Below are 12,699 nucleotides of genomic sequence, written 5' to 3'. Positions count from 1 at the left end.
TACGTTTAGTTTAGTTTTGGTCTTGGAAGATGAAGTTACTTAAAAAATTAACTGCCTTTTCCCATTATTACCCCAAAGAAGCATCAGTTTCATTTTCATTCAACTTCTTTACCACCAGCCAACTAACTGTCACTACTTTCCCTCCAGACCCACAAATTCTTTTAACTACCCTATGCTACAACGGTCATCTGAAAGAAGCTTTACTAGAAATGGCGGTTCAAGCCCTTGAAATGAAGTTTGAAAGCTACAATATGTTATTAAACGCGTGTATAAACAAAAGGTTATTTAGAGAAGGCCAAAGGGTCCATGCCCATATGATCAAAACTCGATATTTATCGCATGTTTACCTTATAACTAGGCTGAATGTCACGGACTAAGCTTTCTCTCAACAAGCACTAGCCCACGAGGCACTTGAATGGACGTTTCCACCCAAGTCAGCCCTCAATAGATCGAGATCTGAACAAATAACCATAAACCATGGTTAGTCTCAAGCATTCACAATAAGGCACAATATATCAATATCAATCTCATCCATACACACAACAAGGCACATTCACATCGAGAAAGAAAAGAAACACATCGAGGCAACAATCGGGCATTCAATCGAGGCGAATTTCATTAAAATCGGGAATCATACATCGGGACCTCCCACCATCACCAGGGCCAGGGGGGCAGCCATGGTGGGTGGCCTAAGCTCGCATAGCACCCGGTGAGACAGCCCAACAATATCCTGCCGGCTCACCCCCCCTAAAGAGCCTTAGAGATTTTAGAGCTATGCTACCAGTAACCGTTACAATGTTTGAAATGGGGACACTTTTCCTAACACACGGGGTCTACCCGGCCATGGCCCTATACATGGGTGGCTCATGGCAACCTAAGTCCCGGTCATGGCCTTATACAAGGTTGGCTCATGACATCCTCCCCCACCTATTCTAACGACGTCCTCGTCGACTTGCTGGCTTGAAATTCTTCGATCTTCCTTTGAAATCTCTGGAGGTCGTGCTCTCTCTCCCAGTTGGTTTCTTCTAGGCCTAGTCCCTCCCACTTTACTAAGTACTCCCGAACTAGTCTTCGAGATATCTTGGTTTCCCTGTCAGCTAAGATCTCTTGGACTCGATGCTCTGAGGGTGGTTTCATGGTGATGGCGGCTCTGGTTGGCTCTCTTCGACCAGCATCTGTAGGATCTGCATGGAATGGCTTCAAGTTGCTCACATGAAATACCGGGTGCACCTTCATCCACTTTGAAGGGTTGATTTTGTAGGAAGCATTCCCTACTTTGGAAAGGACCCTTACTGGACCTTCGTACTTACGCACCAATCTACGATCTCTCTTCCTCAAGAACCTGGTTTGTTCAGGGACTAATCGAACAAGAACCAAATCCCCAACTTGAAATTGTTGAGCTCTACGACCCTTGTCTGCCCATTTCTTCATCCGTTTTGACGCTTTCTCTAAGTAGGCTTGTGCGATCTCCGTGTTTTGTTTCCACTCCTTGCTGAGGTTGAATGCTTTGGGATTCTTTCCTCCATATTGTTTCAAGGAAGTGTGGGGTAGCCTTGGTAATTGTCCGGTGATCACCTCAAATGGGCTCTTGTTGGTGGAAGAGCTTTTGTTGGAATTAAAACAGAGTTGAGCAACGTCCAATAATGAGGGCCAGTTCTTTTGGTTGGCGTGGACAAAATGCCTCAAGTATTCCTCTAACAATCCATTGAACCGCTCTGTTTGGCCATCAGTTTGAGGGTGATAGCTCGAGGAGATGTTGAGTTGGGACCCCAAAATCTTGAAAAGTTCTCTCCAAAAGGACCCCGTGAATCTAGGATCTCTATCACTGACAATGTTTTGGGGGAGGCCCCAATACTTGACCACATGTTTGAACAATAGTCGAGCTGTGTCCTCCGCTGTACAGTACTTGGGAGCAGGAATGAATGTGGCATACTTAGAGAACCGATCAATCACCACCAAGATAGCTCCAAGATCGCCAACCTTGGGTAGGCTCGAGATGAAATCGAGGGAGATGCTTTCCCACGGTTTGGTAGGTACCGATAAAGGTTCAAGCATACCTGCAGGTTTCCTCTTCTCGACTTTGTCTTGTTGGCAAATGAGGCAAGTCTTCGTATATTCCATCACATCTTGTCGCATTTGAGGCCAATAATATCCTTGTTTCAATAACGCCAACGTGCGCTGCCAGCCCGGATGTCCCGCCCATGGGGTGTCATGACACTCCCTCATCAGCATCTGTCTCAGACCTCCTGCTCTTGGCACAAAGACTCGAGGTCCCTTGGTCCACAAGACCCCATTTTCTTTCCAGAAATGTTTGGACTTCCCTTTTTCCACTAGCTTCAAAATGGCACAGGCTTGCGGGTCTTTCCCTAAATGATCTCCAATCAACTTATGGATGTCTGTAGTGGCTCTGCTAGCCACCATTGGGGCCATTCTTCTGAGGGCTGCTAACTCTGGCCGCCTGCTCAGGGCATCCGCCACTTGATTAGTCTTTCCCGCGGTATGCTCAAAATAAAAGTCGAACTCAGCTAAAAATTCCTGCCACCTAGCTTGTTTCGCCGTGAGTCTTGGTTGGGTGAGGAAGTGGCTAACGGCTGTGTTGTCTGTCTTCACGACAAAGTGCGCACCCAACAAGTAATGCCGCCAAGTCCTCAAGCAATGAACCACCGCAAGGAGCTCTTTCTCCTGGGCTGTGTATTTCCTTTCAGCTTCACTCAGCTTCCTACTTTCGAATGCTACCAGGTGATGTTGTTGTAAAAGCACACCTCCAATAGCAAAATCCGATGCATCCGTCTGGACTTCAAAAGGCTTTCCAATATCGGAGAGAGCTAAGATGGGATCATTCATAATAGCATCCTTCAATCCCTCAAAGGCCTCCTGGCACTCGTTCGTCCAACACCATTTATGTTCCTTCTTCAGTAGCTCCGTGAGGGTCGTGGTCTTACGAGAGTACCCTTCCACAAACCTTCTATAATAGTTGGCTAGTCCCAGAAAGGAGCGAAGCTCACTAACATTCTTCGGTATCGTTCACTCTTTGATGGCCCTGACTTTTTCCATGTCCATTCGGATGTGGCCACGTTCGACAATGTGACCAAGAAAATGGATTTGGGTCTGAGCGAATGCACACTTCTCCCTTTTTACATATAACTGGTGGTCCTGTAACCTTTGAAATACCTGGCGCAGGTGTTCTTGATGTTCTTCCAACGTGGAGCTATATATCACTATATCGTCTAAATAAATGACTACAAACTTGTCTAGGTAGTCATGAAACACCTGATTCATCAATGTACAAAATGTGACAGGAGCATTGGTTAGTCCAAAAGGCATAACAAGGAATTCAAATGCACCATACCGTGTCACACAGGTGGTTTTCGGCTCATCTCCCTCGAGGATTCTGACCTGATGGTATCCCGATCTCAGGTCCAGTTTGGAGAAGTACTTGGCCCCGTTCAATTGATCAAACAAGTCTGCTATGAGCGGGATAGGATATTTGTTTCTTACGGTGACTTTGTTCAAAGCCCTGTAGTCGGCACATAAGCGCAAGCTCCCATCATGCTTTTTCTGGAATAGCACTGGCGCTCCGAAAGGAGCCTTTGATGGTCGGATGAACCCGACTTGTAGAAGCTCATCCAACTGTTTTCTCAGCTCGGCCAACTCTGGCGGGGCCATGCGATAGGGGGCTCTAGCAGGGGGTTTTGCCCCTGGGAGTAGCTCAATTTCGTGGTCCACTGCTCGTCGAGGGGGTAGAACCTTAGGCAACATCTCTGGCATCACCTCTCTGAATTCTTCTAACACTTTTTTCACGCCATTGGGTATTGGTTCTACTTTCGACCCTTCTTTGTAGATCGGCATGGCCACAAAAGAGGGTTCCCCTCTCTTTATCCCTTTCTTGAATTGCAAAGCCGAAATTATTTTCTTCCCACTCTTTGGCAAGATATTGGCTGGCACCACACATGGGTGTTCTCCTAAGAACAACAAGCAGCTAGCAGCGGGGATAGGGATCACCTGAGCCAACGTCATGAAGTCCAATCCTAGAACGGCATCAAAGTCATCCATGGGGGAGACTGTGAAGTCTACCTTCCCTTTCCATGGCCCCAATTGGGTTGTCACACTTTTCGAGCTTCCACTGATTGCAAAGGCTGGCGAATTGACCGCCTTCATTCGCCCACAGTCTTTACTAATCTGAAGATCACACCTTTTTGCTTCTTCTGGTGTGATGAAAGTGTCGGTTGCACCTGTATCCACCATGGCCTTGGTGGCTTTCCCATTGATCGTCAAGTTCACGTACATCAAGCCTCTGCTTTGCTCTTTCTTTATAGTGTTCAATTGGGTGTGAAGGGCACTGAGGAACCTTATTGAGCCCATCCTGGCTGGCTCCTCTTCAGCTTCTTCAACGCTCTCGGGCGCTTTTGCAGACTCTTGGGATGAGGTCCTTAAGGCATTAAGGGCTCCTCGGTGCGGGCACTCAGCCACTCGATGCGGCCCCTTGCAAAGAAAGCAAGCAAGCGGTTGCCTAGGCTTGAAGATCCCTGCGTTGTTTGTCCTAGGCTGGGTGCTATCTCGCCCAAAGGACCTCCTGTCTGATCCCCAACTGAAGGGTCGGTCCAACCTAGTTATCTTTCCCCCATTCCCAAGATTAGAGCTACTGCCAGTTGGTGGAGGGTTCTTCCGTTTTAACGAACCATCATTAAAATCATGAAGACGTTCCGCTGCAGCCATGGCCGTCGTCACATCTTGCACTCTTTGCCTCTGTAGCTCTGTCCTCGCCCACGGCTTGAGGCCCTCAATAAAATGGAATAACTTGTCCTTTTCGGACATGTCCCTAATATCCAGCATCAGGGTAGAAAAGTTCCTCACGAACTCTCGCACCGTTCCGGTTTGCACCAACTCTCGAAGTCTCCTTCGAGCCATATAATCCACATTCTCCGGAAAAAACTGGTTTTTCAGTTCACGCTTCAGATCCGTCCAGGTATTAATCGGGCACTCGTCATCGACAAACTTGGAGCGCCACCACAACTTGGCATCCCCTACGAGATACATCGATGCCATTGTCACCTTGTCTTCCTCTGAACTTGTGTGTACAGCTCGGAAGTATTGTTCCATGTCGAACAGGAAATTCTCAAGTTCCTTAGCATCCCTTGCCCCCTCATAGCACCGAGGTTCCGGTACTTTGGGCCTTTGTCCCCTGTCCGTCGAGCTTGAACCCGAACTGGCCACCGCCATTTGTAGGATGCTCATCTGGGCCCTGAGCTCCTCAAACTCCTTGTGGAGAATGTTCAAGGCATCTCTAGCCTCTTCGTTCACATTGTGGAGAGTATCGGACAACTCCCGCTGGGTTGTCTCGATCTCCTTCACTCGGTCTTTTGTTACCATATGAGTTTTCATTGCGGCCACCGCGGCCTCAAGTTCCTCAATTCTTTGCCGATGATCCGGTCCACCACTTGTGGCCATCTCATCCATTTCTCTAGCATTTTTCAACCGTGCTCTGATACCACGTGTCACGGACTAAGCTTTCTCTCAACAAGCACTAGCCCGCGAGGCACTTGAATGGACGCTTCCACCCAAGTCAGCCCTCAATAGATCGAGATCTGAACAAATAACCATAAACCATGGTTAGTCTCAAGCATTCACAATAAGGCACAATATATCAATATCAATCTCATCCATACACACAACAAGGCACATTCACATCGAGAAAGAAAAGAAACACATCGAGGCAACAATCGGGCATTCAATCGAGGCGAATTTCATTAAAATCGGGAATCATACATCGGGACCTCCCACCATCACCAGGGCCAGGGGGCAGCCCATGGTGGGTGGCCTAAGCTCGCATAGCACCCGGTGAGACAGCCCAACAATACCCTGCCGGCTCACCCCCCCTAAAGAGCCTTAGAGATTTTAGAGCTATGCTACCAGTAACCGTTACAATATTTGAAATGGGGACACTTTTCCTAACACACGGGGTTTACTCGGCCATGGCCCTATACATGGGTGGCTCATGGCAACCTAAGTCCCGGTCATGGCCTTATACAAGGTTGGCTCATGACACTGAACGTGTTTTATAGCGTCTTGGAGGAGGTGAGGTATGTGCTTGATGAAATGCCTGAGAGGAATGTGGTTTCTTCACTTCTTGGACTGCTATGATTTCGGCTTATTCTCAAAAAGGGTTTGCCTCTTAAGGCGTTGGATTTTTTTTTACAGATGTCAAGGTATTTTACGCTAACATGACTTTTCATGTAATACGGTTTAGATCGGATTAAATCCGATTTACGTTTAAAATTTAAATGCGAATTTCAACTCAATTCACACATTTATGTTATGATTTTATTGAAAATTTTTTATATTAATATGTTAATATTTATAATTAAAATTGAGTAAAAATATATTATTTATTAATATAATAATATTTTCGAGTTTAAACATAAAAATTCGTTTGCAAAGCTTAACCCACGACTGATTGCTGGCTTTACACAACTCTTACACAAGCCCATTTGCCCAAGGGAGCGTTGTTAAAAACCAAAAAGGCCCAAAATGACACGACGTCGTGCAAGAGCAATTCCACTCCGTCATGACGCTCCCTTTTAACTAGCCAAACAAAACCCCCAGCACTACGAGACCCCAAATTCCCTCTACATTACCTTTCGGGCTTCAGCCACCGCCACGATGGCCTTGACCAACATGCTTCGCCAGCGCCTCTTCTCCCGAACATTCTCGTCCCACTCCGGTCCAAGCCGCTGGACGACGCCAGGCCACCAGGAGCGACCTAATGGTTACCTCTTCAACAGGACCCCACTACCTCCAGGCCAATCCCGCAAATGGGAAGATTGGGAGTTACCTTCCTACATCACATGCTTCCTCACCGTTGTCATCCTTGGTGTTGGCCTCAACGCCAAGCCTGATCTTTCTATTGAGACTTGGGCCCATCAAAAAGCCCTCGAAAAACTCGCCGCCGAATCCGAATCATCTTCTTCTTCTGACTGAGCTGTTTTGGGTTCAAACTTCAATCTGGGTCTGTTGGGTACGGATCTTAGGAACTCTTATGATTTTCTATTGTTGATAAAATGTGTAGCTCAAATAAAAAACTGTTCTTTTTTAATCGTTGAAGGATTTGTAGTTGTTAAATCTTAATGGGTTTTTAATTGGATTCATGCTTTCGCTGATGATGAAGTCATTGGCTGATTTGGGATCACAATATAATATATACTTTTTGAGTTTTAATGGCTTTTGAGTTTAGTTTGCTTAACCAATTGTGTGCTGTTCAAAAGAAATTGAAAATAGATTAGGGGTAATTGGCCCTGTATTAAAATGCCAATGCACTTATGATATCCTTATAAAAAAATGGATTATCTTATAAATATTGTACTGTGTAAGTTTTATTTCTTAGTTCTTTCGGTAGGTTCTAGGAAAATATCAGCTCTTTAGAGGTTCTTAGAGAAAGAATAATCCACGTTCGACTTGTGTTAGCCTGTGAAGAAAACGAGTATGTAGTTACCGTGAAGGATTGAGGATGATAGCCTTTACATAAGGATATTATTAGTGAAACAAGGGTTATGAGTTGACCACATACGGCTGTGGGGTGGGATATGTAAGAATGTTAAGATGTTCCTGTTTGGTAGATTTAGACGGTATGCAAGTTTCTTTCTCCGTGCTTTTAAGGATTGATTCTTAGGTCAGAAAGAAGGGGAAAAAACAGAATGATTCATGGTATTGTTATATTAAAGGCCTGTATTAGTGTTGAGCATGTAATAGTTAGTATCAGGATTGCAATTCAGTTGCAGAGTGAATGAATGTGTTGATTGATAAAGTTGTGATTAAGGATCTAAGAGCAGGGATGTTGTTAATCAACTACATTTTCTTGAATAAAACTTGTTCTTGTAAGTTTTTTAGTTTGTTTTCCACTATATATGTTGTCTTTAACACTGTTTATTTAGTAATGAAAAGTCTAGGACACTCGAAATTCTGTCTCATCCCTGCGAATGGACCTTTCCATATGGCTAAGGCTCGTATTCTAGGCTAAAACATTTTCTCATTAACCATCTGTTTGTTAAACTTTATGCATTTTTTTGTCTGACGCTTGATAGTCACTGCCATGGTTTCCAGTCTGTTTCTTGATAGAATTGTGATTGAGAATATGGGAACGCGGATCTATTAAATTTTTTCAGAGAAGTCTTGCCAGCTTAAGTTGCATGTTCTTGGCTAAAACCATTGTACATCTGGTTTAGAAAACTACAGATTCGTTTCCAGCACCATTGCAAGTCTGTTGCAGTGTATAGGATTATAATTTTTTATAGAGTTCTGATCAAAGAGGTGGTATTTGTGATGGGAAAGTTTCTTTATTTTTTTGTGAATTTTTAACGTTCATTAAGTATGATCATGCAATGAGGATATTTTCTTTATATTTCATCACATAGCCAAGGTTTTAATCGTATTTGTTGATACCATTTCTTACTGCAGTTGTCATTGAGACCTCTGCTTGCTTGGGATCATTAGGACATGTTTTTTATATATGAATTATTCCTGGTAGAAGTATCATCCTTATTTATGTTGTTTGCAACATGGAAGATAAATTTTTGCCTTCCAGTTATTTTATTGTGGGAAAGTTAGTACTACCTGAGAACTATAACCCTTTGCCCTTCAGATAACCAAACCATCTCCACCTTCCTAGCTGCCCCCTTTCTACCTCCATCTCTTTTCTCTGTCACACAATTCTGTAGTTCCCAGATTTCTTTCTATGCGTATGATGCAAATTTCTTGGTACTCTGTTGTCATCTGTGGAGTCATCTCCTTAAGTTCTGTTTATTTGAGTGTAACTTCCTGGATTATGGATGTTATTTTACAACTACAGATTATACATATCGTTAACAAAATTATGTTTACTGGAAGTCTGGAACAATGGAAGGCAAGTCACTAATTTGTGTTTCGTATCCTCCAACATCCATCGCTATATAATTTAACATTAATTTTCTTGTGCAATGGAACATAAAACACTTGAGCGTTTTCTTTATTCAATCAAGTTAAATGGAAAATGCTGACAACATAAACAAGGAAATAAACGTAAGAATATTTGAGCCTTGTGTCTGTGTTGTTTCCTTTGTCCCTTGAGTCAATGAGATGGTTTTATGGTGATACTGTGCAGCACAGCAGTCTCGACGGTAAGACCTGGCCCGAATCCTAAAAGAACACCCCACTCTAACGCTTCACCTGTGGTGGCTTTCCCTTCCTCCACAGACTTGTTTCCCATCCCATCCAACACAAAGAACATGCTTGTGTCACGGTTTTAGGAATGAGTCATAAATCTCACATTGATTATATGCAAGAGTTGGTAATAGGATATAAGAGTTCACACTACTTTTAATTTGTAAAGTATTTGTTTAGATAAAATCGTAAGATCAAGAAAACCAAAATAAGAGTTCACACTACTTTTAATTTATAAAGTATTTGTTTAGATAAAATCGTGAGGTCAAGAAAATCGAAATAAATAATATCTTATAAAAATGTGAATCATGACAGTTAAGTTGATATGAGACATCAGATAAGTCTATGTATAGATCTTGAAGTTACACGAATCTAAAGGTTAAGCTTTGGCCCGTGACAAGTGGTATCAGAGTCAGTTCTGGTTGATTATGAGATATAAAGATTCACACAAACTTCAACTTGTGAGGTCATTTTTATGAGACAAAATCGTGAGGATAAGGAGATCGAAGTGGATAATATCTCGGTGTGAATCGTGATAATTAGACTGATCTAAGACATCAGATAAATTCATATCCAAGTTTTAAAACTGCACAATCCTAGAAGTTACAATCCTGGAAGTTGAGTCTCAACCTTGACACTTGCACTTGACATGTTGCCATACTCAGCACATGATGTGTCGCCGTCAGTTTGTGTTTTTGGAGACTTAGTTTTGCCTCTAATTGGTCAAGAATTTTCCGGCCAGCAGCACAGAAGATTGAGTCCCAATAGGTGATCATCCCAACCTGGGAAAGTGCTTCAGCAATGTTCTTCTCTTTATTGTTTGAGATCAATGTTGGTACATATTCAGATAACTGTACAGTTAGGCCAGCTTCACGTAAATGTGCCTCAACGGAAGCCTCTGAATCAGGTAGAATGGTCTGAGAAGAGAAAACCAGTTGGAATAATGGACGTTCATGACGGTATCAGGATCAGCGCCTACGATAACAGCTCTAGTGCCATCACCGTAAAGCGCCGAGGCCACCAGGTAGTCCTGGTTGGTATCAGACACCCCACGGAAATAATAAGCTGAGATTTCGGAGCACACGACAAGAACACGTGCACCTTTGTTATTCTCAGCTAAGTCCTTGGCGAGACGGAGTGCTGTGCCACCAGAACCTTGGTGTTAAATCACCATCCTTTAAACCGAAGGACTAAGAGCAAGGAGCTTGGTAAGTTGGTAGTCAGCACCAGCAAGCCTATGCTTGAGCTGATGCAAAAAACGAGGTGGGTGATCTTGGATTTGGGCTGCCCCCATTCTTCGATAGCTTTTGCAGCTGCTTCTTTGCCTAGTTTAGGTACCTCCAGCACGGTTATGTCTTGGCGACCGTCCAGCTATGGAGTCATGCAGCCACACATGCTTGGATTTTCCTTCGACATTTCTTCTGTCATGTAGAAGTAACGTTTCTTGCTCATTGATTTGTCACCTGTTGAATAATCAATCAAAGGCAAACGACACAACCATTACTTTAATTCAGAAAAGAACAGAAAGAAATGGGAGACCATAACTACTCAATTTTTTGCATGCATTTGAGCTTTTGAAGACCAATTTATGTATGTAACTAATAATTAGTACATATTCGCTTGAATTTTTGTTTGAACTCAGTCAAGTAGATGCTATTGGTGACGCGAAAGTAATAGTTGGGATAGTCAGACTGGGAGATGCAATAGGGTGGTGTGGCAGTGCTAATTGATAGGATGGTGGTGGCTACACCCTCGGCTCCCTGGGCTTTTCTAATCTCTTCAAGCTTTGCCATTGCCATTAGTATATACTGGTTGCTGAGTACTTGTTCTTAGTTTCGGTCTTAAGGTAAGGAACATATGATATAAAATATATATATATATATATTGATAGAAATTAGAAAGTATAAGTAAAAGACAGAACTATAATTAGTAGTTTGATTAAAATATGTCAAATTATTAAGATTTGATTAATTACCTTCCACCAATTCCTCCAAACATTTATATCATCTCGAATCACTCATTCATTATTATATAGTATACATAAAAAAAAATCAAATTCTTTATGCAAGAATTAATAGAATCATTAATTAATTACATATATATTTTTCTAAGAAAAAAATTATATCTTAAAAATGCAAAAAATTCTACTTGTATTAATGTAAATCTTACATTTATTTTAACTTTTAAATTACAAATAAAGAATTAAACAATCACAAGTTTTAACTATTGAGATAGTCTATAGACTTTCCTTTTGTTTAATTTCTTCAATAACAATATATTAGATGTTTTGTTGCTGTGATACAAAGATAATATAGTTAATTTATGAAATTTATTTTGGCCTCACTATAAAGTGAAGTAAAGGAGTATGATCATGTTGGCATGTCCACCGATGTCTATATATGCATGTGAAATCAAATCAAAACAAATATTTTTATAATATTCCGCTATATGAAGAATGAATTCCAATCCCTACTTAACTTATAATATATGAATTTTCTTGTAATTATTTCCGAAGAAAAGGTCATGGTTTTACTTTTTTTTTTACATATGAAGAAGTCGTATAAGAGAAAGAGATTTAAACGGGTTCGTAGGGATTATAAGCTAGATTTAGTAGATCTAAAGGAAGTATTAATGAAAGCATTGGTTAAATCCAAGATATCATTTTTTTAAATAATAATACAAAAAAAGATGATGATCACTAAGGATTATATCATAATTTGATATGGTGTATGTATAAAGGTGAACCAATATAATCTTTTACATGTCTATAATGTTAAAAGATTTTATATGCTAATTGGCCCCCTGAATCGTTTCTTAATTTAGGCAGCTTAAAAGGGAATTCTTCATTTTATATGCTTAAAAGGCACATTTGAAGCCTCGGTCCAGTAGATTAGCGGTTGGTCATCCTCTCCCCCTCCTCTTCCTTCTCCTCTTCTCTCTTTTTTTATTTTTTATTTTTTCTTTCTATTTTGAATTTAAAAAATGTAGATTTTAAATTCAAAATAAAAAGTTTTCAATATTTTGAATTTTCTAAAAATTTTTCCAAAAATTTTGAAAATATTAATTTTGATTTTTTAAAAGAAAACATAGTGTTTTATTTTTCATTTTTAATTAAAAAAAAATTTGAAAGGGACTGTTAGGTCCACAAGACGGTTTAGACACATTGCAGGGAATGTCTCTTAACATGTGAAATTATGAAAGGTGTTGGCATGGAATTTCTCTTTAACATTTGAAAGCTGTCGTGTTGATTGTGGTTCATTTGGGGCTTCTTTGCTTGGAGTGTGCTTTGACAACAACTTTCCATAGATAGACTGTATCTTCCTAATCTTTCCCTTAGCCTTACGCTTTTCTTATGTTGTTATTTACTTTATCCTCACTAATGTTCTTATTGTCCTGTTTAATGAATATTTCTTGACTCTTTAAAAAAAATAACTTTTTGAAACAGATTAGAAAAGAAACATATACTCATGAACATGATTAAAATTTCTAAGAGCATAATCTCATGCA

The 12,699-nt window shown here is 41.3% G+C and overlaps 1 protein-coding gene and 1 pseudogene across 1 annotated transcript; one reads left to right on the top strand and one right to left on the bottom strand.

Annotated features, from left to right (window-relative positions):
- Positions 1-6,592: 6,592 nt before the first annotated feature.
- LOC111311542 (uncharacterized) lies at positions 6,593-7,215 on the top strand. The gene has a single exon (XM_022911005.2). It carries the CDS (start codon positions 6,661-6,663, stop codon positions 6,976-6,978), a length of 318 nt encoding a protein of 105 aa, XP_022766740.2. The 5' UTR covers positions 6,593-6,660; the 3' UTR covers positions 6,979-7,215.
- Positions 7,216-9,100: 1,885 nt separating this feature from the next.
- On the bottom strand, positions 9,101-11,032 carry LOC111311543 (chalcone synthase 2-like; annotated as a pseudogene).
- Between the last annotated feature and the right edge of the window lie 1,667 nt (positions 11,033-12,699).

Source organism: Durio zibethinus, chromosome 1 (genome assembly GCF_047325235.1).
Source record: "Durio zibethinus cultivar Kanyao isolate XHJ-2024 chromosome 1, ASM4732523v1, whole genome shotgun sequence".
Lineage (NCBI taxonomy): Eukaryota > Viridiplantae > Streptophyta > Magnoliopsida > Malvales > Malvaceae > Durio > Durio zibethinus.
This window is presented reverse-complemented; position numbering and strand designations above follow the sequence as displayed.